Genomic DNA, 22,727 nt, shown 5'->3' with positions numbered 1-22,727 from the left:
ACTGCATAACCAGAGTATGTCTGTGAGTTGAATTCATAGAAATGGACAGACAAGCAAACACAGAGACACATACCAGATTAAACTACATGAAATGGTAAGTAATAGATGATAGGTAAATAGATTAGATGGATAGATAGATAGATAGATAGATAGATAGATAGATAGATAGATAGACAGATAGATAGTAGAAGTGAGACATAGAAAGACACCATTTATCCCACCAGATGCACAGAAAATAAAGCATCAAACATGAACATGTGAAATTAGATTTTATTGAAGCATCATCTCAATGACAACACTGTAAAAACAACCTGGATACCTAAAATTCACAAATATATGGAGACTGTTAATAAAATGTATATATTTTGTAAAAAACAAATGATTAAAGTATTAAGAGAGGGATTCCTTTTTCCAAGAATTACTAATCTAAGGTAGAGTTTCTTTGGGTGATTTCCAATACCACATGGCTTCTCAGCAACTCAGATGGTATGTAAAACCACTTTTCTTTCCCATAATTTCATCACAGCCTTTTTCATCTCCTTGTTTCTCAGGCTGTAGATAAGTGGATTCAGTAGAGGAGTAAGCAGAGAGTAAGCCAATGACATCAGTTTCTTGGTGTCTGGTGAGTACCCGGATTTGGGCTGTAGATAAGTCATGCAGGCTGTGCCATAAAAGAGGGTAACAGATGTGAGATGAGAGGCACACGTAGAAAAGGCCTTCTGCCTCCCTGTAGAGGCTGGCATCTTCAGGATGGTGAAGAGAATTCGGATGTAAGACAAGAGAATCAACAGGAAGGGGACCATGACAATCAAAATGGTGCCTGTGAAGGCATAGACTTCAAACAGGAACGTGTCTGCACATGCAAGCTCCAGCACTGCTGGGGTTTCACAAGATATATGATTAATTTTACTAGGACCACAAAAGGGGAAGCTAAACACCCATGTAGTCTGCACAGTAGCCACCATGAAGCCCAAGACCCATGAGCACATCACCAGTTTCACGAAGACCCTTTTGTTCATAATCACCGGGTAGGACAGAGGATGGCAGATTGCAGCAAATCGGTCATAAGCCATCGCCCCCAGGAGAAAACACTCAGTCCCACCAAAGAGAAGAATGAAATACATCTGTGCAAAACAGCCCCCAAAGGAAATGGTGGCTTTCTCAGTGATCAGGACCACCAGCATTTCAGGCATGATGGCTGTGCTGAAGCTCGCTTCCACCACAGACAAGTTCTGCAGGAACAGGTACATGGGGATGTGCAGGCTCTGGTCCAGGAAGACAACAGTGACAATGGTAGCATTTCCTGTCAGAGTCATCAGATAAATGACCAAGAAAGCTCCAAAGATGTGTGCTTGGAGTTCAGGAAGGTGAGAAAAGCCCAAGAGGATGAACTCAACCACAGAGCTGTCATTCTGCCTCCTCATTGCAGGAGTGGAGTCCTATATTTTCTCAGGAACATAGTGTACAACAAATTAAGACCCAGTCAGATAACTCCAGCCTGCCTTGTCCCCAGTGCAGAGCTGAAAAGAGGAGACCAACATCACAGTTAGCAACTTGAAGGATGGCTAACCACTTGAATGAATGAGTCCTTGAAATATAAATGGAGAATTCTTGCTAAGAAATCTGAAACATAAAATACTGTCCATTTTCTATTGCAGGTTGTATGCTGTGTAGTTTGAAAATTAAAGAGCTTTAAAGTTAATAAAAATGTTTTCTAAAGCCTATTCTAACTTCATACCATCATTATAGGCATCACTTTCTGTATGCAGTATTAGGTAAATATAAAACTTAAGAACATAAAAATAAAGTACATAAATAAATATTTATGAACCTAACAAAAAATTTCATAGTAACCTAATAATTCAGTTATGGATATTTTATATACCTTTTAATTACTTCATGACCTCTTTTTTCATTGACATACATTACATACATGTGTACATGCATATACATATTATTCCTAAATACAACCTGCTCAGTCTGTATAATGTTGCTTGTATCAATGTTAGATATATTTTTAAAATCCATTGCATTCAAGATTGACAGAATTGGATGTAGCTGTTAAAAGTAACAACACTGTATGTGAACACATATAGGAGGTTTATTTTAAATGTGCTTATAATGGGTGATACTTGTTTGTGTGAATTGGCTTCAAGCTTACTAAATTCTTTGTAGACTGGAACCAGCTGTGGGAGGCCAGCTGGGAGACTGGCTCCCACATTTTACTCCAGGGTACTCTTGAGGAGTGAGGGATAAGAGATTTAGATAGAAGGATAGAGGGGAGAGAAACAGATAGAAACACAGGATAGCCTTGGGAAGGCCTGGATCCTTATCCACCAGCCCGTCCTGTCTCTTCTAAAGGGCTATTTACAGAAATGCCAAAGGGTAGAGCAAAAGACCTCCCCCTAGCTCAGCTAAGTGTAGACCCTTCCAATCACCTAGAAACCATGCATATGGTCAAACAATCCTCTAACGCAGCTCTGCTGGGTAAAGCAGCTCAGATCTCACTAGGAAACTTTTGTGGGCCTCCACAACTAGCCACTTCTATTAGAATTTATCCAGATGTGACATTTTTGAGGAGTAAATAGCAATGTCCATCCTTGTAACCATGATGGCTTAAGAAAGAGCCCACTGAGGGTCATCACAGAGCTGTGATTTGAGAATTTCCACTCTTCCCTCTTTGTCTCTCTCCGCTTTCTCCAGTCCCCTCCTATTCCAAAAGTTCATGAAACCATTAATTACACAACAAGTTCTGATAGCAACCAACAATTTTCTAGGCTCTGTATGGTCCCAAACACATTGGAGTCCTGAAACCAATAAAAACTTAGCATGCTACAAGAGGCAACTGTGGCTTTTTAACAGGATGCTACTCCAACATACTTCAAAACTCTGGCTTTCACACCTTCTTTTCTTGTTACAAAATGTATTTCCATAAACAAAAATGTAACCCATCATAAGAACATAACTATGAAAAAAAAGTTTTTGTTTGCTTCTTGGAAATATACACAGTGCCTACAACAGTCCTTGGCCTGTAAGACATATTAAGACAATATTCCTAGCACAATAGGAGAGCCATTACTCACAACAACCTGCTGTTCATTCCAAAACAGGGTAGCAAAAGTTTAGAATACTCCCAACACAAAGAAATGGACACCTCAAGTAATAGAAATGCTAGTTGTTTTTATCTGACCATTGTACACATTATAAATAAATTGAAGTGTAGCACTATAGCTCATAACTACATGTAATTATTATGTGTGAATATACATAGAGAAAGAATGTATACAGATATGTGTGTATGTATGTATGTATGTATGTATGTATGTATGTATGTATTTAAAACCTAAAGAAAAATTAGAAGAATACTACCATGAGTGATAAAGAGCAATGGAGCAACTGTTCTCTCAATAACTTAAAGATGCTAATACCTTAGATAGTTCAGACAAATATAGTGGGCACTTCATCCCTTAGATTTCAGAAAATGATAAGTGCTGAACTCAGTGACCAAGTGTTCTAGTCAGAAATACTAAGCTATGATTAGTGCACCAAAGTGTTAAGCCTTGAAATTATGTCTGTTCTTCTCTCTGAAAAAAAAAAAATGAAATTTTCAGACACAAACCTAAAGAGTCAAATGATTCAGCTGTGCCTAATGATCCCTGAGCACTGAGGTGTCTCTTGCAGATAGTCTCCAGCAGTCAGTGAGGAGAACATGAAAGGGAAAATCTAGTGATAAGCACAGAACACAGAGGCTGCACATCCTCACCTCGTGGCTCTGTCTTGGTAATTCCCATGCCCCGAAGCCACCTGTTCACAAATATGACTTAGGGCACTGATTTTGTAAAGCTACATGACCATTGTGTGCCTTAGTTATTCTCTCTGCAAAGAACTTGAAATTGCTGCATGTGGATATTCATCTACTCTGTGAAAACTAAACAACCTTGCACTTGGTCCCTCAGGTGAGAGAGCTTGGGGGAAGAAGCTCAGAGCATCACTCCTCGCTGTGCCCACTGGGGCTAAACCTCTTTTACACAAGAGACCTCACCATAACATCTCCCTATAGAATTAAAACAGAAGCAGAATGAACATTGTAAGGGGGGATGTATGGGATGAGAATGTGATGTAGAGGATTTCATTAGACAGTATACAGTCTGTGCAATGATGAGAAACAATGTTAATGCAAATAGGTCCAAGCCTGTGCAGTAGAAAGCCTTGGCACCCCTGACCCAAGAAATTCTACATTTTCCAAAATAAAAATGGAGATGCAAAAAGTTTTGAGGGAAAAAATACCCTTATGGTTGATCTCGTGTATAGAGGCTGGAGTCAGAAGTCTAAACCACCTGGCTTGACTTTGAGATGCTCACTGAGCAATGCTTCCTTTACTTTCTCTATAAAATAGAAATAATCACCATATTCTATTTAATCTGCATCCAACAGGAATTATACCCCATAACTTCAAGGAAGAGATTTTCATTCTCAGAGCTCAATCGAAAAACCCCTTCTAAATCACTCATTTTAATGGGATGGCATACCCAGGCATGCGTATAGCATGCTTCAGAGATGGGATGTGCGGCCACACATGAATTTTCATTTCCTACAACAAACATATGTCCCAAGGGCTTGTCTTCATACCATTATAATCTGTGTCACCATGTCGCTGATGACGTTTGCTAAGTATAAACTTATTTGTGAGAAGTCATCAAAATGTAAAGTGATTTATGCCCTTTCTATGTGTATATATTAGATTTCAGGAAAGGGTGCATATGTTGAACACATGCAATAGCAGATAAAAGGAAACAACAACAATATCGAGACCAAAAAATCATTTATTTAGCAGTAGTTTTGAAATGTGCTATGTAATATTCTAAGTTACATTGTTACTGTTAGAACATGGGCCTGTACCTTTAGACCATATCAGGACTAGTCCCCCTGCAGCTCTCTCTGGGACAGAGTTAAGGAGCAGTCGGTAATGTGACTTGACAGCTCTTGGTGTATGGTCCCTGGCTCCTCAATGCTCTTTGTCATATAAGCTATGTTGAACTAAATCACATGATATGAAACTTCCCACCACCCCTAAAGCATTACATAAGGCAGATTTTTCCTTTGTTCTGAAGATTGGTCTAGAGCAATGGCTCTCAATCTTCCCAGCTGTGACCCTTTAATACAATTCCTCATATTGTGGGGACTCACAATCATAGTTTTGTTGCTACTTCATAACTGTAATTTGCTACTGTTATGAATCATAATATAAATGTCCGATATGCAGGATATCTAATATGTAACCCCTGTGAAAGGATCATTTGACCCCAAAGGGTCATGACCCACAGATTGAGAAACACTGGCCTAGAGACTCCTTGGGGTAGGGTGGGGGATTATTTGGGGAAGTGCTCTGAACACTTATTTCTATAGAGACCAGACCAGATGAGCCTATCTACCTATCATCTATCTATCTATCTCTATATCTTATTTTCACTCTTAATGAATTTCCTTTCAAGGTTTTCAAAGTTAAGCCTCTCTTTCCATTTAAGACCCCATCATGTTTATGTCTCCATACAGTGTACCACTTCTATCTAATGCACTTCTCCCCCCCCCCAAGCCCCCAACCCCCATTTGTGGTCTTGAGGCCTGTTGATTCCAATAACCCTCGTTCCTGCAGGGAATTGTGTTAGCTTCCTTTCCAGAGGAACAGCTCACTGCTTCTTTATATGTAACAGTTACCAGAGTTGTTAGAATCAGGATCTTGACAAACCTAACAAACTGGGCTCATCTATTCACCCTCAACAGGCCAATTAAATGATGAAAAGTGGAGAAAGGAAATGTATTCAACATAGCAGCACGGGGAAGAAGAAAAAGAAGTCAAATGAACCTCAAGTCCACCATTGGGGTCTTTTCCTGAAGTTTAGAGTTAAATAGAGAGCAAGAGGTATGCATAACTAATCTGTCCTGGCCAGGACATGACCATAATCATCATTATTGTCCGGGCTGCAGAAAGCAGAAAGGTATTTAAGGCGTGAGGACGAGGAACTAGAGCTGGTTAAGCTTTTAGGCTTTTGAGCAACAGTCAGCTGAGATTCATTCTGGATGAGGACTCAGAAGCTTCCAGTCTGAGGAAACAGGATCAGCTGATGAGTTGGCGAGGTGCGGTGGCTGTGACTTGTTCTGCTTCTCTGACCTTCCAGCATTCACCCCAATAACTGGCCTCAGGTTTGATTTTATTAATAAGTACCTTTAAGATTCATGCTACAGAAAACTGCAATCCTAGAGATTCCTGGAACAGTGGCGTACAGGCAACTAACCAGTCAGAGAGTCTCCCTCAGCAAGTGTTCCTGCTTATATAACCTTAGGGAGGGGTCTTGTGAATCTTGTAACTTCCGGAGATCAATGAGTTGTTGACTTTCCAAAGAATTTTTTGTTAGTGTGCGACAGGGCCCTAGTTAATGCTTAAGGTGTATAGCCTTGATTACAAGTATTTCATAGGGTGGGCAGCGTTGTCAAAATCTTATCAGTGTGACCATCCTAGAATGATCATTGTGTCCCTGCCCAGGATTTTTCTCTGGAGACAAGCAGATCTCACAGAAGCAGCGACGGTAGCTTCCAGTTACGACAGTTTTACCTTTAGCCCGAAGAATGCTCTGACTAAGCGGTTATCAGTGGCAGTCATTGCTCAAGCGAGAAGGAAGAGCAGACATTTGCTTCTTCAGGAAACAGGAAGGGGCTCAAGCAAGCAGACTTACAAAATCAGGGCTCAACAGTTAAAGTGTTTAAAGAACTTTATTTAAATATTTAAACCAATTACTTAACTATCTTAGAAGCAAAGCTTTGACTTATATTACTTCTATATAATTCTATATTCTCTAAGTGTAACTTACTAGTACCTTACCTTGTTTGTGTCTTATAGTAGAAGCAGAGTTACTTAATTTCTTATTCCTGTGTAACTTAATGTTTCCTAAGTAAGCTTGTTAATAAAAATCGTTCTCCTTTTATTCTGACAATTGTTAAAAACTTAATTTCATAGTTAAAAAATTAATATTTCTTCTCCACATCAGTACCTGACAAGGGGATTGAGAAAACACTAAAAGTCTGTGCCAATAAATATAAAGAGTTAAGGAGTTTACACACGGTAGACACCCTGCCTGAGTGACAAAAGGTACTCCCAGAAGCCATAGGTTGATAAATGAGAAGTCTAGTACCAGGAGTAGGTTACTCCTCTATGGAAATTGTGGCCAGGGAGGCCCTTAAATCCTTCTCATACAATATATATCTAAGCCAGGCCTACACGGTCCTCACAGGGCTCCTCCTGTCTAGGGCCCCAAGGGTGACACTTTTTCCCCCTAGGTGTTTGATGCCTCATTGTCCCTCTGTGTCTGCTTCCTGGAGACTCTGACTAGCACAGGCGGTGCTCAGAAGAGCTGATGGAAGTGAGCCTGAAATGGGGTTTGGAGCCGGGGTATTTACAATCCTGCTGGTTACAAGGATTTCATCCCAGTGAGGTGTAAATTCAGCACCTGGAAGGACAGAATAGTTAGTGATTAAAAAAAAAAAAAAAAAAGCCTTCAAGAATAGTAGTTGTAGTGGATATCTGTGCTGTGACCCAGAAGTGCAGCCCTAGAGACACAGCAGGTAACTGCGCTACCTGCTTGTGAGCTGAAGTTCGTGCCCCTGGGGCGTGACCCCTCAGCTACCCTTAGGACCTGAGATGCACGTAAGCTGTTCTTCTAAGCTGTTCTTCTAAGCTGTTCTTCTTCCTTCTTTGCTCTCTCGTGGGACTTGGATGCTGGGACAGTCTCAAACGCAGAAGAACAGCGTGGGACCATGCCTCACCTTTTCCAGGACCCTGCGACAATTCCTCTGTTCTGTCTTGTGAGTTTTCTTTTCTTAATAAATCCCTTTGCCCTTTTAGCAGACTCCATGGATTTCTCACATTAGGTAATTTTGAATTGTGTTCCACTGAGGAAAATTATTTGTGTCTGTCTATGAGGAAACACTACTTTGCTCCAGAAAAAAAAAAAATTGCTTTTTTTTTTAAAAAAATCTTTCAACTAAACAAATCATGTCTCTAGAAATAAAAATCACTCTGTTGTGAAAGGACCAAGAAGATGCCATAACAGGCTGCTCAGTCTTCTCTCAGAGATCAGGCCTCAATTTCAGTTTCTGCATGTACTCTGACCACTCAAGATTCAGCCAATTGTTTACTCTCTGGGACCCCTCATCAACTTAGAGCTATGTGCATGAGTCAGGGACAGAGCCTGGGCCAATGAGTCAGCCCTCACAGTCAGTACGTGCTAGGCCATGCAGCCTCCATGGCGGCTCAAGGACAGAGCTTGGGACTTGTCCAGGCCTGCCCAAAAATTCCTCTGGACTCCATCCAACCAGTGAAATCAAAGGTTACACACCCTCACCCAATCATACGACGCAAAGGTTTTACCACCCTGCTTGTGGTTTTTCCCTTTAAAAACCCCTCATTCTGACAGCTCAGGGCTGTCCTCCTCCAGCTGCTGTGTCAAAGTGTTGGACACAGACCAAGCCGGGGCTTGTTTGTAATTAATAAACCCCTGTGTGTTTTACATCAGATATCAGCTCTGTGGTGGTCTTGCTGGGGAGTCTTGAGACTCGGGCACAACATTTGGTGTCCTGAAACTCTACCCAGGCATACGGCTTATCAAGGTTCTAGGACACTATAGTAACCTGTAAAGAGCAACCGCTATTCTGAAATAGTTTTATTTGTTGTTTGATCGCTTTGTGATGCTGGATACTAAGCCCAGTGAGCATGCCAAGGAGTTCTCCATATTTAAGCACCATGCTCTGCCTTGTGTTTTTGTTTTGTTTTGTTTTGGAGAAAGCTTGTTTGAGCTAACAGTTGCAGAGGGATGAGTCTATCATGGTGGGGAAGCACGGCAGCAAGCGGCTGGCATACTGGCAGGAACAGGAAGCTGAGCACTCACATCCTCAACCACAAGCATAAAGCAAAGGTGGTGAACTGAATGTGATGGACAGGGGCTTCTTACTCTCAAAGCCTGTTCCCAGCGACACACCTCCTCAGCAATTCTGCATCTCCTGAACTTCCCCCAAACAGTGTCACCAACTTGTGGTGGTATTGTGTTCCCCAAAATATTGTGCATGCTAATAAACTTATCTGGGGTCAGAGAAGAGAAAAGCCACAATATTAGGCTTTGAGCAGCACAGTTCAGCTGAGATTCATTCTGGATGAGGACTGAGAAGCTTCCAGTCTGAGGAAACAGGATCAGCTGAGGAACTGGCTAGGTGAGGTAGCTGTGGCTTGTTCTGCTTCTCTGATCTTCCAGAATTCACCCTAATAACTGGCTTCAGGTTTGATTTTATTAATAAGAACTTTGAAGATTCATGCTACACCAACTAGGGAAAGTATTCAAATAGCAGAAACTATGGGGAGTAATTCTCATTTAAACCACCACACTCTGCTCCCTGGGACCCATAGGCCTTATGTCTATATCATAATGCAAAATGAATTTAGTCCAAATTCATAAGTCCCTGTAGTCTTTCACAGCCTCAGCACTGTTTAAAAGTCCAAAGTCTCTTCTAATGTAACCCCTTCAAAATCAAACAGCATGTCACATACTTCCAACATACAATGACACAGAATATACATTTCCATTCCAAAAAGGAAGAACAAGTCAAAGTAAGAAATACAGAACTAAAGCAAGAACTGAACCCAGCAGGGAAAACAGCAACTCCTGTAGCTCCATGTCCAATGTCAAGGGGCTTAGACGGCTCGGCCACTCCAGCTTTGCTGCCTGAGGCATACATCTCTCTCTTGAGCTGGTACCGTTCTCTTTTTTCTGGCTATGGCATCTCTGACATCTTGGAGTCCCCACTGCAGCTCAGGTTTCACTTTCAGAGCTTCACACAATGGCTTCTCAGGGCTTTCATGTAGGGACTCCCCTGACACATGCTGCCTGGCCTCAGGAGCTCTTGGAAAGTATGGAAGGATAATTCACAACTGCTTCACCCCTAAATCCTTCATGCCTATAAAGCCACCATCACGTGGATAACACTATCAAGTTCCTCTATGAGGTTAGATGGACTCTAGTCCTTCATACCTCTAAAGGCAGCACCACGTGGATAATACTATCAAGTTCCTCTATGAGCTCAGCTGGACCCCAGTCCTTGAACCACATTAGCAGCAACTTTTGTTTTTGCTTCCTTGGAGCAGAAAACCCTTGGACTTTCTCTCACAAGTTAGAAGCTTAGTTGGATGGGGCCTTGCCCAGAGGGCATCCTCCTGTAGCCAGAGCCTTTTCTCTGTCCCATCTGGTCCCGCAGCAACTTATAAAATAATCACTCAGAGGCTTAATATTAATTACAAACTATTTGGCCTATGGCTCAGGCTTATTATTAGCTAGTTTTTACATCTTAAATTAACCCATTTCTATTAATTTATGTATCACCACATGTCTCATGGCTTTACCTGTGTGCTATTACATCTTGCTCCTCCAGCAGCTCCCAGTGGCTCCCCTAACTCCACCTTCTTCTCCCTGTATCTTTACTTGGATTTCCTACCTGGCTATAACCTGTCTTGCCATAGGCCAGAGCAGCTTCGTTATTAACCAATGGTAGCAACACATATTCACAGCATGCAGAAAGACCATCCCACAGCACCCTCCCTTTTATTTCAGTTCACAGAGGTCTCATTTTAATGGAACTAATCTTAACCATTACAACCTCTCCTCCAACACGTGCCTTGGCTGTAACATTAAGCTTCCTAGTGTTTTTTTTTTCTTTCCAAGCTGTACATTTTGTATTTCCTTCTGCCCCACTTGTCCTTTTATCATCATGGACCTAAATTAGCATTGTCAATAACAATCATACTAGAGACTCAGTGTTATATTGTCTTGATAGTTCTTCTGCCAAAGTAATTAATCTATTACTTTTTAATTTACCCTTTGGCAAGTTCTTAAGAAGGTGGCCAGATTCTTTGCCAAAATATCACAAGAATGGCTTCCCATAACAGTTGCTATTACATTATTTGCTTCCCTTTGAAATCTACTGAGCCAAAAAAAATGTAGATATTTCTTGAAAACAAATGACTAAAGTATTAAGAGAGGCATCTCTTTCCCATGATTTACTAATCTAAGGTAGAGTTTCTTTGGGTGATTTCCAATACCACATGGCTTCTCAGCAACTCAGATGGTATGTAAAACTACTTTTCTTTCCCACAATTTCACTGCAGCCCTTTTCATCTCCTTGTTTCTCAGGCTGTAGATAAGTGGATTCAGCAGAGGGGTAAGCAGTGTGTTTGCCAATGATATCAGTTTCTTGGTGTCTGGTGAGTACCTGGATTGGGGCTGTAGGTAAGTCATGCCAGCTGTGCTGTAGAAGAGGGTGACAGATGTGAGATGAGAGGCACACATAGAAAAGGCCTTCTGCCTCCCTGTAGAGGCTGGCATCTTCAGGATGGTGAAGAGAATTCGGATGTAAGACAAGAGAATCAATAAGAAGGTGTTGCATTTATCTAATTAGTAAAAACTCAGGAGTCAGATATTGGGGTAAGAACTTGAATGAACAGAGAAGTGGCAGAGAAGTAACCAGTGAACTCCTATCTCTGTTGTTCCTCCATCCAAAAGGGCTGAGGCCCTGAGCCCCACTCTACTACTTCCTGTCTCTCTATCTGTCCTCAGTCCTCCAAAACCTCTATAATTAATTTTGGTCTCAAAGCAAACTTTATTGTCAGAATGTGATCAAAATATTACACAACAAGAAGGGGACCATGACAATCAAAATGGTGCCTGTGAAGGCATAGACTTCAAACAGGAATGTGTATGCACATGCAAGCTCCAGCACTGGAGGGGTCTCACCGAAGAGGTGGTTAATTTCCCTGTGGCCACAGTAGAAGAAAATAAACACCCACATGGTGTGCACAATAGCCACCATGATCCCCGATATCCATGAGAACGTCACTAGTTTCACGAAGACCCTTTTGTTTCTGATCACCAGGTAGGACAGAGAATGGCAAATTACAGCATATCAGTCATAAACCATTGTCTCCAGAAGATGGCCCCTTAAGCTCTGCTGACAGCAGAATTCAACCACTTTTCTAGCCTGAAGATCCAAAGTCTTCTACATTCCTTCAAAAAGCAATATGGTCAAGTTCTTCATAGCAACACCCCACTCTCTAGTACCAACTTCTATATTAGTTACTTTTCTGTGGCTATGACAAAACACAATGCCAAGGCAACTTACAGAAGAGTTTATTTGTGCTTACAGATCCAGGGGGATAACAGTCCATCATGGCAAGTAAGCATGGTGGTAAGCCACAGTCAGGACAGCAGGAAGCTGAGAGCTCACATCCTCAACCACAAGCATAAAGCAGAGAATGCTCTTGTTTTACTGAGGCAGAGTTTCACTATGAAATTCAAGCTGTCCTTGAACTTATGAGCATAAGCTGGCCCTGAACTCCATAGCTTCCTGCCATGAATTTCCATGTGCTGGGATTACAAGTGTATACCACCTCACAATGATGGTTAAAATATATAACCACAAAATATATATATATATATATATATATATATATATATATAACCACAGCAGGCCTCATTCCATCAGTTGTCATTTCAGGAATCTGCCATAGAATAAATAGTAAGATCACCAAGCATATGAACATTTGGAACTGCATGTTTATTGAAGTATTGTCTTAATGGCAACACTCTACAATGACCTGTCTATATCAACAGTACAGAAATAAATCAATAAACTGTTCCTGTATCATGTGTTATGAAAACATGTATATCTTAAAAGCAATAGACTACAGAGTTAAAAGAGAGGGATAACTAGATATATATTAAAATATGTTATAAAGAATTTTAAAATATATTTAAAGGATTTTAAATTTTTAAAAATAATTATCTTATAAGAATTAAAATTTTTATATTAAATTTTCAGACTAGATTATAAAAATACTATATTAAAAAACAAAATAGACTTTTAAAAATTTAAAAGTAAAGAGTTGTTTTAGAAAGAAAGAATTAAACATATTCTCATCAAAGAATTTAGTGTTTTCATCCTCTTAATTCATACACAGTTCAATTATGATCTATCTGAATATCACATGACTTCCCAACAAATCAGGTTGTGTTGAAAACCACTTTTCTTTCCCATAATTTCATCACAGCCCTTTTCATCTCCTTGTTTCTCAGGCTGTAGATAAGTGGATTCAGTAGAGGAGTAAGCAGAGAGTAAGCCAATGACATCAGTTTCTTGGTATCTGGTGAGTACCCGGATTTGGGCTGTAAATAGGTCATACTAGCCGTGCCGTAGAAGAGGGTGACAGATGTGAGATGAGAGGCACACGTAGAAAAGGCCTTCTGCCTCCCTGTAGAGGCTGGCATCTTCAGGATGGTGAAGAAAATTCGGATGTAAGACAAGAGAATCAACAAGAAGGGAGTCAAAATGATCAGAATAGTACCTGTGAAGGCATAGATTTCAAAGAAAAAAATGTCAGCACATGCAAGCTCCAGCACTGCTGGGGTTTCACAGGAGATGTGATTGATTTCATTAGGGCCACAGTAGGGGAAACTAAACACCCATGTGGTCTTCAGAGTAGTCATCATGGTACCCAAGACCCAGGAGCACATCACCAGTTTCACAAAGACCCTCTTGTTCATAATCACTGGGTAGGACAGAGGATGGCAGATTGCAGCAAATCGGTCATAAGCCATCGCCCCCAGGAGAAAACACTCAGTCCCACCAAAGAGAAGAATGAAATACATCTGTGCAAAACAGCCCCCAAAGGAAATGGTGGCTTTCTGGGTGGTCAGGACCACCAACATTTCAGGCATGATGGTTGTGCTGAATCCAGTTTCCACTACTGACAAGTTCTGCAGGAACAGGTACATGGGGATGTGCAGGCTCTGGTCCAGGAAGATGACAGACATAATGAGAGCATTTCCCATCAAAGTCACCATATAAATAACCAAGAAAGTCCCAAACATCTGCCATTGGAGTTCAGGATAGTTAGAAAATCCCAGAAGAATGAACTCAGCCACAAAGCTGTCATTCTGCCCCCTCACTGCTGTAGTGGAGCCCTGGGTCATTTTAGAAACATAGTGTGTAAAAATAGAATCACAGTTCTGGCTCCAGCTTCCATTCACTGGAGGAATTCTGTCAGAGCACAACAGGAGAAGACTATCCTCACAAAATTATCCATTTCAATTCTAGAGAATGGCTAAACATTTGGATTAATGGATCTTTTATACATAAGAAGGGAAAATAAAGATTCTGGCTTAGAAATCTAGTCTGAAAATCATAAAATGTCAAATTCTTTCAAAAGTTGTGCACTATATACTTTGCATTAAATCATACCCCAAAAGTAAATACAAATAATTTATAATTCTATTTTTGACCTCATACTGTTATTAGAGATATATCTTTTACTTAACTATATTAAATATAAAATTTTAAAACATGGAGGACAAAATGTAGAAAAGATATATTAATCATTTAGTTATAACAGTGTTATGCACATCTGTTTGAGATATTCACTACATTTAAAAATAGGGTGTTTTTGACAGATTGTGGTCAATATTCCATAGAAACTCATAGAAGGGTTGTATACTAAACTTATCTATATTATTTGACACCAACATGTTTGAATGAGTTTCAATCTTAGTAGTTTCAGCCTAGAATGGACGTAGTCAGTTCTCTTGGAGTTTACCTAAGTGTGATTTTTTTAGGACTAAATGCTAGGGTCCCTCCTTGTGACCATGATAACAAAAGGAAATGTCCATCTGGGAGTCATTACAAAACTTTCATCTAAAAGTTTTCACTCTACTCCTCTTGTCCCTCTCCCAATTTCCTCTACATCAGTAAGTTCATGAAATCATTAAGGACTTATTCAGCAAGCCCTGATCAAGTAGCTACCATTTTCCAGGCACAGTACAGTCACATCTGTTCTGTTAGCTTCTAAAATTCAGTAAGAGTTAAGGGCACTGCATAAAACGGGCATGAGTTTCTAGACGCATGGCATGTATCTCTGACACACCTCAGGTCTCTATCTCTTATCTCTACCTCTACCTTTCCTCTTATTGCCAACTGACATAGTATTTTCATATATAGAAATCCTACCCCATGCAAGAGCACAACTATGAAGAACAAAGTTTTTGTTGGCTTCTTGTATATATACACAATGCCTGCAACAGTCCCGGGATCATAAGGAACATTAAGACAATATTTCTAGAATAAAAGAAATGGGGAAAAAATCTAGGCTCTACCTTTAATGAAAAGGGTGTCTAAAAGAAAGGGAAAACCAGTCATAACAGACTGGGGAAGAATTGAGAAGTAATAAGATGTGGCTTGGGAAATTAAATGAGGGAACCTTTGTGTATAGATGGCAAGAAGAGATAACAATAGTAACCACAGGTTGTCGTGGTAGAAGGATGAGAGAAGAAAGACAGAAGGATGAAGACTGATATGCTCAACTCAGAAGGTCCTGGGGTGGTGCCACAGGGTTAGAATGGAGCCTTCTGGCTTCTGTGTGATGTTCTGAAACACATAGGAAGTTGACCAAGGGAGATGAGGAAGCCAGGGTCACAAAGAGACACAGCCATTTGAAAATATATAACATGACCTTTGGTGCAGGTCTTTAGGACATTAGTAGAGTAGAAGATAAGTTCTTTTATTCTTGAGTTGGCCTGTGGTCATAGATTCAAGCCAATTGCCCGTATCAAAATCAATATTTATGCATTTTTGACTGTCAGAAAAAAATCTCTTAAAATTGGAGCTGAGGTGATAGCTCCGTTGGTAATGTGCTTGCTCTGAAAGCATGAGGACCTGAGATTCAATCACTAGAATCCACACAAAAAGCCTGGCATTGCGGTGTATGCTTCTAATCCCAATCCTGAGCAAGTAGAAACAGGAAGTTCCCTGGGACGAACTGGCTAATCAGAGGATTCTAATCTGCAAGCCCCAAGACTCAGTGGGAGGCCCTGTATCAAAAAACAAGCTCCTGAGGAACATATAACATTGAACTTTGGCCTCCACATGCATGCAAGCACACTGGCAAATGTGTGCATGCATACACACACACACACACACACCACCTCATACAACAGGTAGTATAGTCTCTGGGAAAATCCAAAATTCATGTGTACTAAATTCTAAATGTATAAAAGTGATTGGTTATGAGTTTTTTAAAATATTTTATTTTTAAAACCTTCATTGGACCAACTAACAAGTACAATGAATAAAACTGTCTTTAGCAGCATGGTAGGATGGCTACAGCAGACAATTCATTGTGCACTCCAATACAGCTAGTAAAGATTTGGAATGTCCCCAGCAAAAAGGATGACATAAACAGCAACTGTCCTGATGTGATCATTACACACTGTACACAAGTACTGACACGTGACTCTGTTTTTCATAAGTGTGTGAAATGACTATGAGAAAATGAAAAACAAACTTATTTAAAAGCCACAAGCAAAAGAACTATCATGAGAGTTAAGATGAACTGACAATAAATGCTTTCTCAATTATTAAAACACTCTTACATTGTTCTAAATAACTCTAATAGGTAGTATTAGGCAGGCTCTCTTTTCTTCAAGCTTTACCTTGTACATGAAGAAAGGTAAGTTGGACTCACTGACCTAATACACCAGTCAGAATCTAGGATTTGATGGTTAATACATACAAAGTACTTATTCCTGAAATCATTGTCTGCTCTCCTCTCAAAAAAGAAACAAGAAAAAATTAGCAGGCATCACACCAAAACGTCTCTTGATCCAGATTCCTCGGCCACACCTAGTGACCCCTGAGCACTGAGGTATCTCACTTCCACAGCATCTCCAGTCAAGAATTGTGAAGAAAATCCTCTAACAGGCACAGCAAGACAAGTAGAGGCTGTGGTCTCTTATTTCATGGCTGTCTCTAGGATTTTCATACTACATAATCAGTAGTTTTAACACTGATCAAAAGTCACTTACTCATAATATGATTTAGTGACTCGGTGCTGTTTTACAACATTACGTAACATGGAGTCATGTGCCTTGGTGAATCTCTCCTTGAAGAACTTGGAATCACTGTGCATAGATCTTCTCATATTTGATATTGTGACTCAAGAGACTATAACTTGGCCTCTCAGGTGAGAAAGCTCAAGAGAACAAGCTTAGTACTTACTCTTGAAATGTCCATGGGGAATAAATAACTCTTATGCAGGAGACTTGACTTCACCATGACATCTCCCAATAGGATTTGATAATCAGAGCCTAAATGAATACTGCATAACATGGAAGAAGGGAGGGGTGAGTGAAAGTGTGGCCTAGAGAGAGAGGATTTGGTTAGACAGAATGCACAGACTATACAATGGTGGGAAGCAGGGTAGATGAATGAAAGACTCTTGGTAGGAAGCCTGCATGTCCCCACAACCAGAACTTTCACCCGGTCTAGAAGATAATGGAATCACTGAAGTGCTTTAGGGGAAAATATCATTACAATTGACCTCAGACATAAACTCTTGACTGACTTATCTGGCTTTGAGCTGAACTTCTCTTCTTCTGTCACTATCTCAATAAAAGAAAAATACTGTTATTAATCGATAGGGCATATATAAACCAGGAACTCAGGATTCAGTCCATACTGGCTAGAGCAGTGGAAGACCATTCACTCCTCCCCAGGAGAGCAGAGTTAGTTGCATAGGCCTGCAAGTGGGGCCTTGCCGGAATTCAAGAGATGCACACAAGGTTCTCTTTTTCAATTTCGAACTTTTGATTTGGGGGAGGAATTTTCTTTCCGAGAAAGCCTTCCCTTCCTGCATCAATGAGACTCTGGATAAATCTCAGAGATGAGTTCTTTCTGATCTGTGTCATGTGAAATGGACCACTTGTCTTGCAGAATGAGGTTTTCATCCTCAGAATCCACTCCAAGGACACACACACACATACACACACACACACACACACACACACACACACACACACACACACATACACACACACACACACACACACACACACACACACACACACACACCTCTAAATCAATCTCTGTAGTGGGATGACATGTCTAAGCATACATCAGTTACATGCCTCAGGGACAGGAAGTAGCCAAACATAGACTTCCATTATTTCTACCCCAGAATATCTGTTGAAATCAAGCTAATCTGCTCTAAGTAGCTCCATATTGTACAAAGCAATGGATTCTCAGACTGTGCCTTGTCTTTAGAGACCTTTATCCCAATGAGTTCTGGCCAAGATTCCATTTTACAAGCAGCATTTGATTCCATTTTGAGGATGGGGCATGACTATTCACCTGAGTTCACATGCAAGTGGCACCATCTGTCCAGTACCAGCCACACAGCACAAAGTGATAAATGACATTCCTGGAAGTAGAAAATATGCCAATCTATAAATTTATCTAGGGGAATTGCTATTGTAGAACTACATAAGTGTATTAAGATCATGTAAGGAAATTAGTCCCAATAGATATCAGAGATATAAGACCAAGAAATAATTTCCTCACCTGGACCCCACAATGAGATGGACAATTAAAACTGTGGTGGAGGTGTCCCCTACTAACCTGTCATCTGACAGAACCCACTGGCAGAGAACTCCCAACTTTCCCAGGGATTTGTTCAGCTCAGCTTGTGCTGTGGCAGGAATCTATTCAACTGCTGTATGCTAGTCAACCTGTTTACTCCTATGGACCCACCATCCACCCACCTACCCATTCTTCTTCTGATCCCTCTCTTCCTCTTCACCCTCTGTAGCTGAACTCAACTCCATAAGTCCCGTGCTAAGCCTGTGACACTCAGGACCTCTGCCACTTCCTCAAGTTCTTATCTGCAGCTGTTTTAGTCTTTATCTTATCAGCACAGGCTCTACTTACATTTCTATCTGCCTACTTGTGAAACTTTTTGAACTCTGCTATGGCCTTGTAACCCTTTGAAGCTGTTCTATAACCTATCCATATACAAAGATATAAATATATTTACTGTGTGGTATGTACTGTGTGATTGCAGTACATTCCAAAATCTTAGGAATTATATGGAACACTATGCCATGAAAACTGTACCAAGTCAAAACTCAAAGTAGAAAAACTAAAGTTGTAAGGGAAAAAGAAAAAAGCTAAGCATAGGATGTGAACACTTACCCTAATTTTTATTTTGAAAAAAAAACAATTAACATGTACACATATCGGTGTTCTCAGACTACAGAAAATGTCAGAGGAAACATTCATGAATAAGTTTAGAAGGACTGTTCCTAGGAATGATGGTGGAGAGAGTTTTGGGAAGTGGTTTGTATTTACTTAATGCATTTCCTGCTAGAATTTCTTTTATGATAAATAAAAACAAGGTTTGTGAGCAAGAAAATGAAGTTTGGATGTTTTTCATGGAAAGGGCAAGGAGGAACACACCTGTAATTCTAGCATTCAGAGGCAGAAGGATCCCAAGTCCTAGGTTAGCCTGGGCTACACAAAAACCATCTGAAAAATATACAAGAAATAAAAAGGAGAGAGGGAGAGAGAAAGATGGAGAGAGATCTGTCCTCCTGGACACATCACAAAAAAAAAATGAATGAGAAACTAGAATCTAAACTTCATATTTTAAAACCAGGTTGTAGTTTACAATATGGGAGAGATATGGTGAGGTCAAACAGAATGGATGGAGGGAATCAGAAAAGATGAATCATAGCCACCTGAGACCAAGACAAGAGACTTGGTCTCTAATATGGGTTCTCAAAGTGTTATTCCTCTGTCATCAGCATCAGAAACTCAGAGGGCATGTACAGGAGGACATTACTAGACCCCACAACAGATCTACCACATCCACACCTTCAAGGAGTGACACAAATATGTGTTACTGTTAGTCTAGGCAATTCTCAAAAGGATTAAAATAAGCTGTTCTCCATGTAGAATATTGAAATTAAAGGCACTGGAAAAACAGCAGGTACAAGGTCACTCTGACTTTTCTGTTGACCCTCAAATCAGGAGATGGAGTCCTCATGGGAAATAAGCAGCATCTTTGTTCTCAACCATGCGACATTGACACTGTGAGGATTCCACACACATCCTGTTAAAAATCACTCATTCTGAAAGCTTTCCACATAATCTATTTGCTTCTTCAGAACTCACCATCGCCAGTCCAAACCAGTATGTAAGTGACTGGCTGTGTTTCCTATTTGCTTATTCTTATCCCTGAAATCCATCTTGTGTCAATTTAACTCTCAGGTCTGGGAAGTCCCTGTGAGCATGCCAGCAGAGCCTTCTACTCCTACATCTCATGCACACTAAACCATCACAGTGCTATGCCCTGGAGCACAAAAGCCATGGTCCTCTTGTTTCAGCAAGAACAGCTGCATGGGAAGATGATAATAAAGCTTTCTCTGGGCCTGTTTTGACAGGAGAGAGAAAGTGGGTGTGACTGACCACAGATCACTCAACTCCACTCAGTTTCAGAAAACCCTGGGTGAGACCTTTTGATCCATGAGCTCCAGTGTTCCAACAGCAGGAGAGCAGAGAAGGAAAACCTCGTCTTCAGCCTGAAGATGTAATCTGTATCATAGAGCAGCAGGTTTCAAGCTTCAAAGCGTGTGCACATCACCTGAGTGCTTAGTAAAATGCAGATTGGAATCATGAAATCTGCCCGGCTCAACACGGAGTGGGGAGTTTGTGGGGAATGTTTCTGCATATCCTGAGTCATTCCTGCAGACAGGGACTATGTGGGGCCCTTCGTCCAAACAAACACCACAGATGAATGGTCAAGAGAAAAGATGGGAGCTGACCCAAAGAGACTGCACTTTGCAGTAATTTAAACACTAGATGATGAATAGCATGAGAAAAGTAAAGGATGTACAAAGAGTATTTAAGAAAGAACAGGGAGCAGATATAGCTGTAGCCAAAAACTAGAGCTAAGTATATGTTTTTATGTGTATGTGCACATACAAGCCTATGCATGCATGCAACTGTGTCTGTATGTGAGTGTGTGTGTGTGTGTGTGCGTGCGCGCGTGCATGCATAGTATCACTTTGCACATATGGAAGCTGAGAGACCACTTGCTAGAATAAGTTCTTTCCTGGGTCCTGGTGATCAAACTCGGGTTATCAGGCTTAGTGGCCAGTGCCTTTTACACATTGAACACTCTTGCTGGCCCAAGAGCTAAGAATTTCTAAAAATAAAATTTATGAAATAAAATCACAAAACCAAACATGATAAATGCTCAAAGACAATATCACAGAACATAAAAATGGATAAAACAATAATTAATGGGGTTCAAAGGAGATTAACTTTTAAAAATCAAAATACGGTATCCAGAGTACAGATTAGGAGCATAGATGTGGAAAGTTGGAGCTACAGTGAGAACAGAACAGTCAGGCAAAGTAAAATGAGAATCAAAAGAACCTAAAATAAGCCAAGTGAAAAATGCACTCAGCCAAGAGTGATGGAGGTGAAGGAGGAGGGGTCAGAACCAGCTACTGATCACATTTGAGGCCAGCCAGGGCTACAGGAGACCCCACAAGAAAATGAAGAGAAAATACAGACTTCAGAGAATAGAAGTTCTAGTTATAACTCTGCCATGGGTTTTTTATTTTGGGTGGTGGGTAATATATAAAGATATATTTGATACTAGAAGTGTAAAATTCCATGTGCAGCTAGCTCTGCAGCTTCAGAATGGCTGTTCTAACCAAGCAGAACTTCATTGAGCTGTATAGATGTTGGGTCTTGTGAATTTCAGCAAGTAATATTATTTGCAAAGTCTTTACAATAAAGTTGCAATTATAAACTACAGACTTATAGAACTAGAAAAAGCACCCAGTACACCTAGGAAAGGGAAAAATATCAAAGGACTGACACGTAATGGGGTCTGAGTAGTGTCTCATATAGCACGGGGAGTGCAAAAGAGAAAGGGAGAGATGCTGAAAGAGTGCCTGGCACAGAGGGGTTCTTAACACTCATTCATCTTTTTCTTGAGCACATTGTGATAGCTGAGCTGTAACTTTTTCTTTTCCTTTTTCTTTTTCTTTTTCTCTCTCAAGAACAGTGTCTCCTTATGTCTCTCATCACACCCTCCCCAACTCCTGAGCTCAAGGAGCCCTCCTTCTTCATCTGTACTAACCCACTAATACTGTCATTATCAGTGATCCTCACTGTGTCTCTAAAGTAACATCTCCACCACCACTACCATCATCATCACTCTATCCTTTTTTACAGAACAATCTCATTCTTACTAAGGACAAGTAAAATCCAAAGAACTCAAAGACATCAGAACCAGCATTGAAATTAGAGTTTTCTTGTTTATATTTTCTTTTGTCTTGTTTTACATTGTGTGTGTTTGGTTGTACATGTTTTGGGGGGTTTGGGGGTCTGAGCATTTGGTTTTGAGAAAGATCTTGAGAAAGGTGTTTGGTATTTATGTAGTCCATGTTAGCCTAGAACTTATGGTTCTCCTACCTTGGCCTTCCAAGTGACTGGATTATTAACTTCCACAGTGGCCAGCTAGTTTTATTTCATTCATTTGTTTAATTTATTTTAGTGTATTTTTACATATTTTTTCAAGTTAGAAATTTTAATTTATTCCCTTTCTTAAAATCTACAAATTGTGCTTCTGTATTAGAAATCCAATAGTTATCACCTTTTCCCACTGGGAAAGGAAACCCATGCTCACACACACAAAGAAGATAAGACATGGCAGTTTTGAGAGAAGGCAGGGATGGACAGATTACACATCAGAAAAAGAGGGAAAGAGGGCATGAGGTCTAACTTGGTGGTCC

At 40.4% G+C, this 22,727-nt stretch overlaps 2 protein-coding genes and 1 pseudogene across 2 annotated transcripts; all 3 read right to left on the bottom strand.

The window, feature by feature from the left end:
- Positions 1-479: 479 nt before the first annotated feature.
- Positions 480-1,430, bottom strand: LOC131900253 (olfactory receptor 10A6-like). The gene has a single exon (XM_059251614.1). It carries the CDS (start codon positions 1,422-1,424, stop codon positions 480-482), a length of 945 nt encoding a protein of 314 aa, XP_059107597.1. The 5' UTR covers positions 1,425-1,430.
- Positions 1,431-11,156: 9,726 nt separating this feature from the next.
- LOC131909002 (olfactory receptor 10A3-like) lies at positions 11,157-12,012 on the bottom strand (annotated as a pseudogene).
- A 1,082-nt stretch (positions 12,013-13,094) lies between these two features.
- On the bottom strand, positions 13,095-14,051 carry LOC131900251 (olfactory receptor 10A3-like). Its single transcript, XM_059251599.1, has one exon. It carries the CDS (start codon positions 13,959-13,961, stop codon positions 13,095-13,097), a length of 867 nt encoding a protein of 288 aa, XP_059107582.1. The 5' UTR covers positions 13,962-14,051.
- Between the last annotated feature and the right edge of the window lie 8,676 nt (positions 14,052-22,727).

The sequence above is a fragment of the Peromyscus eremicus genome, chromosome 1 (assembly GCF_949786415.1).
Source record: "Peromyscus eremicus chromosome 1, PerEre_H2_v1, whole genome shotgun sequence".
Taxonomy (NCBI): domain Eukaryota; kingdom Metazoa; phylum Chordata; class Mammalia; order Rodentia; family Cricetidae; genus Peromyscus; species Peromyscus eremicus.
The sequence above is the reverse complement of the archived record's forward strand: the minus strand, read 5'-3'. Positions and strand labels throughout refer to the sequence as shown.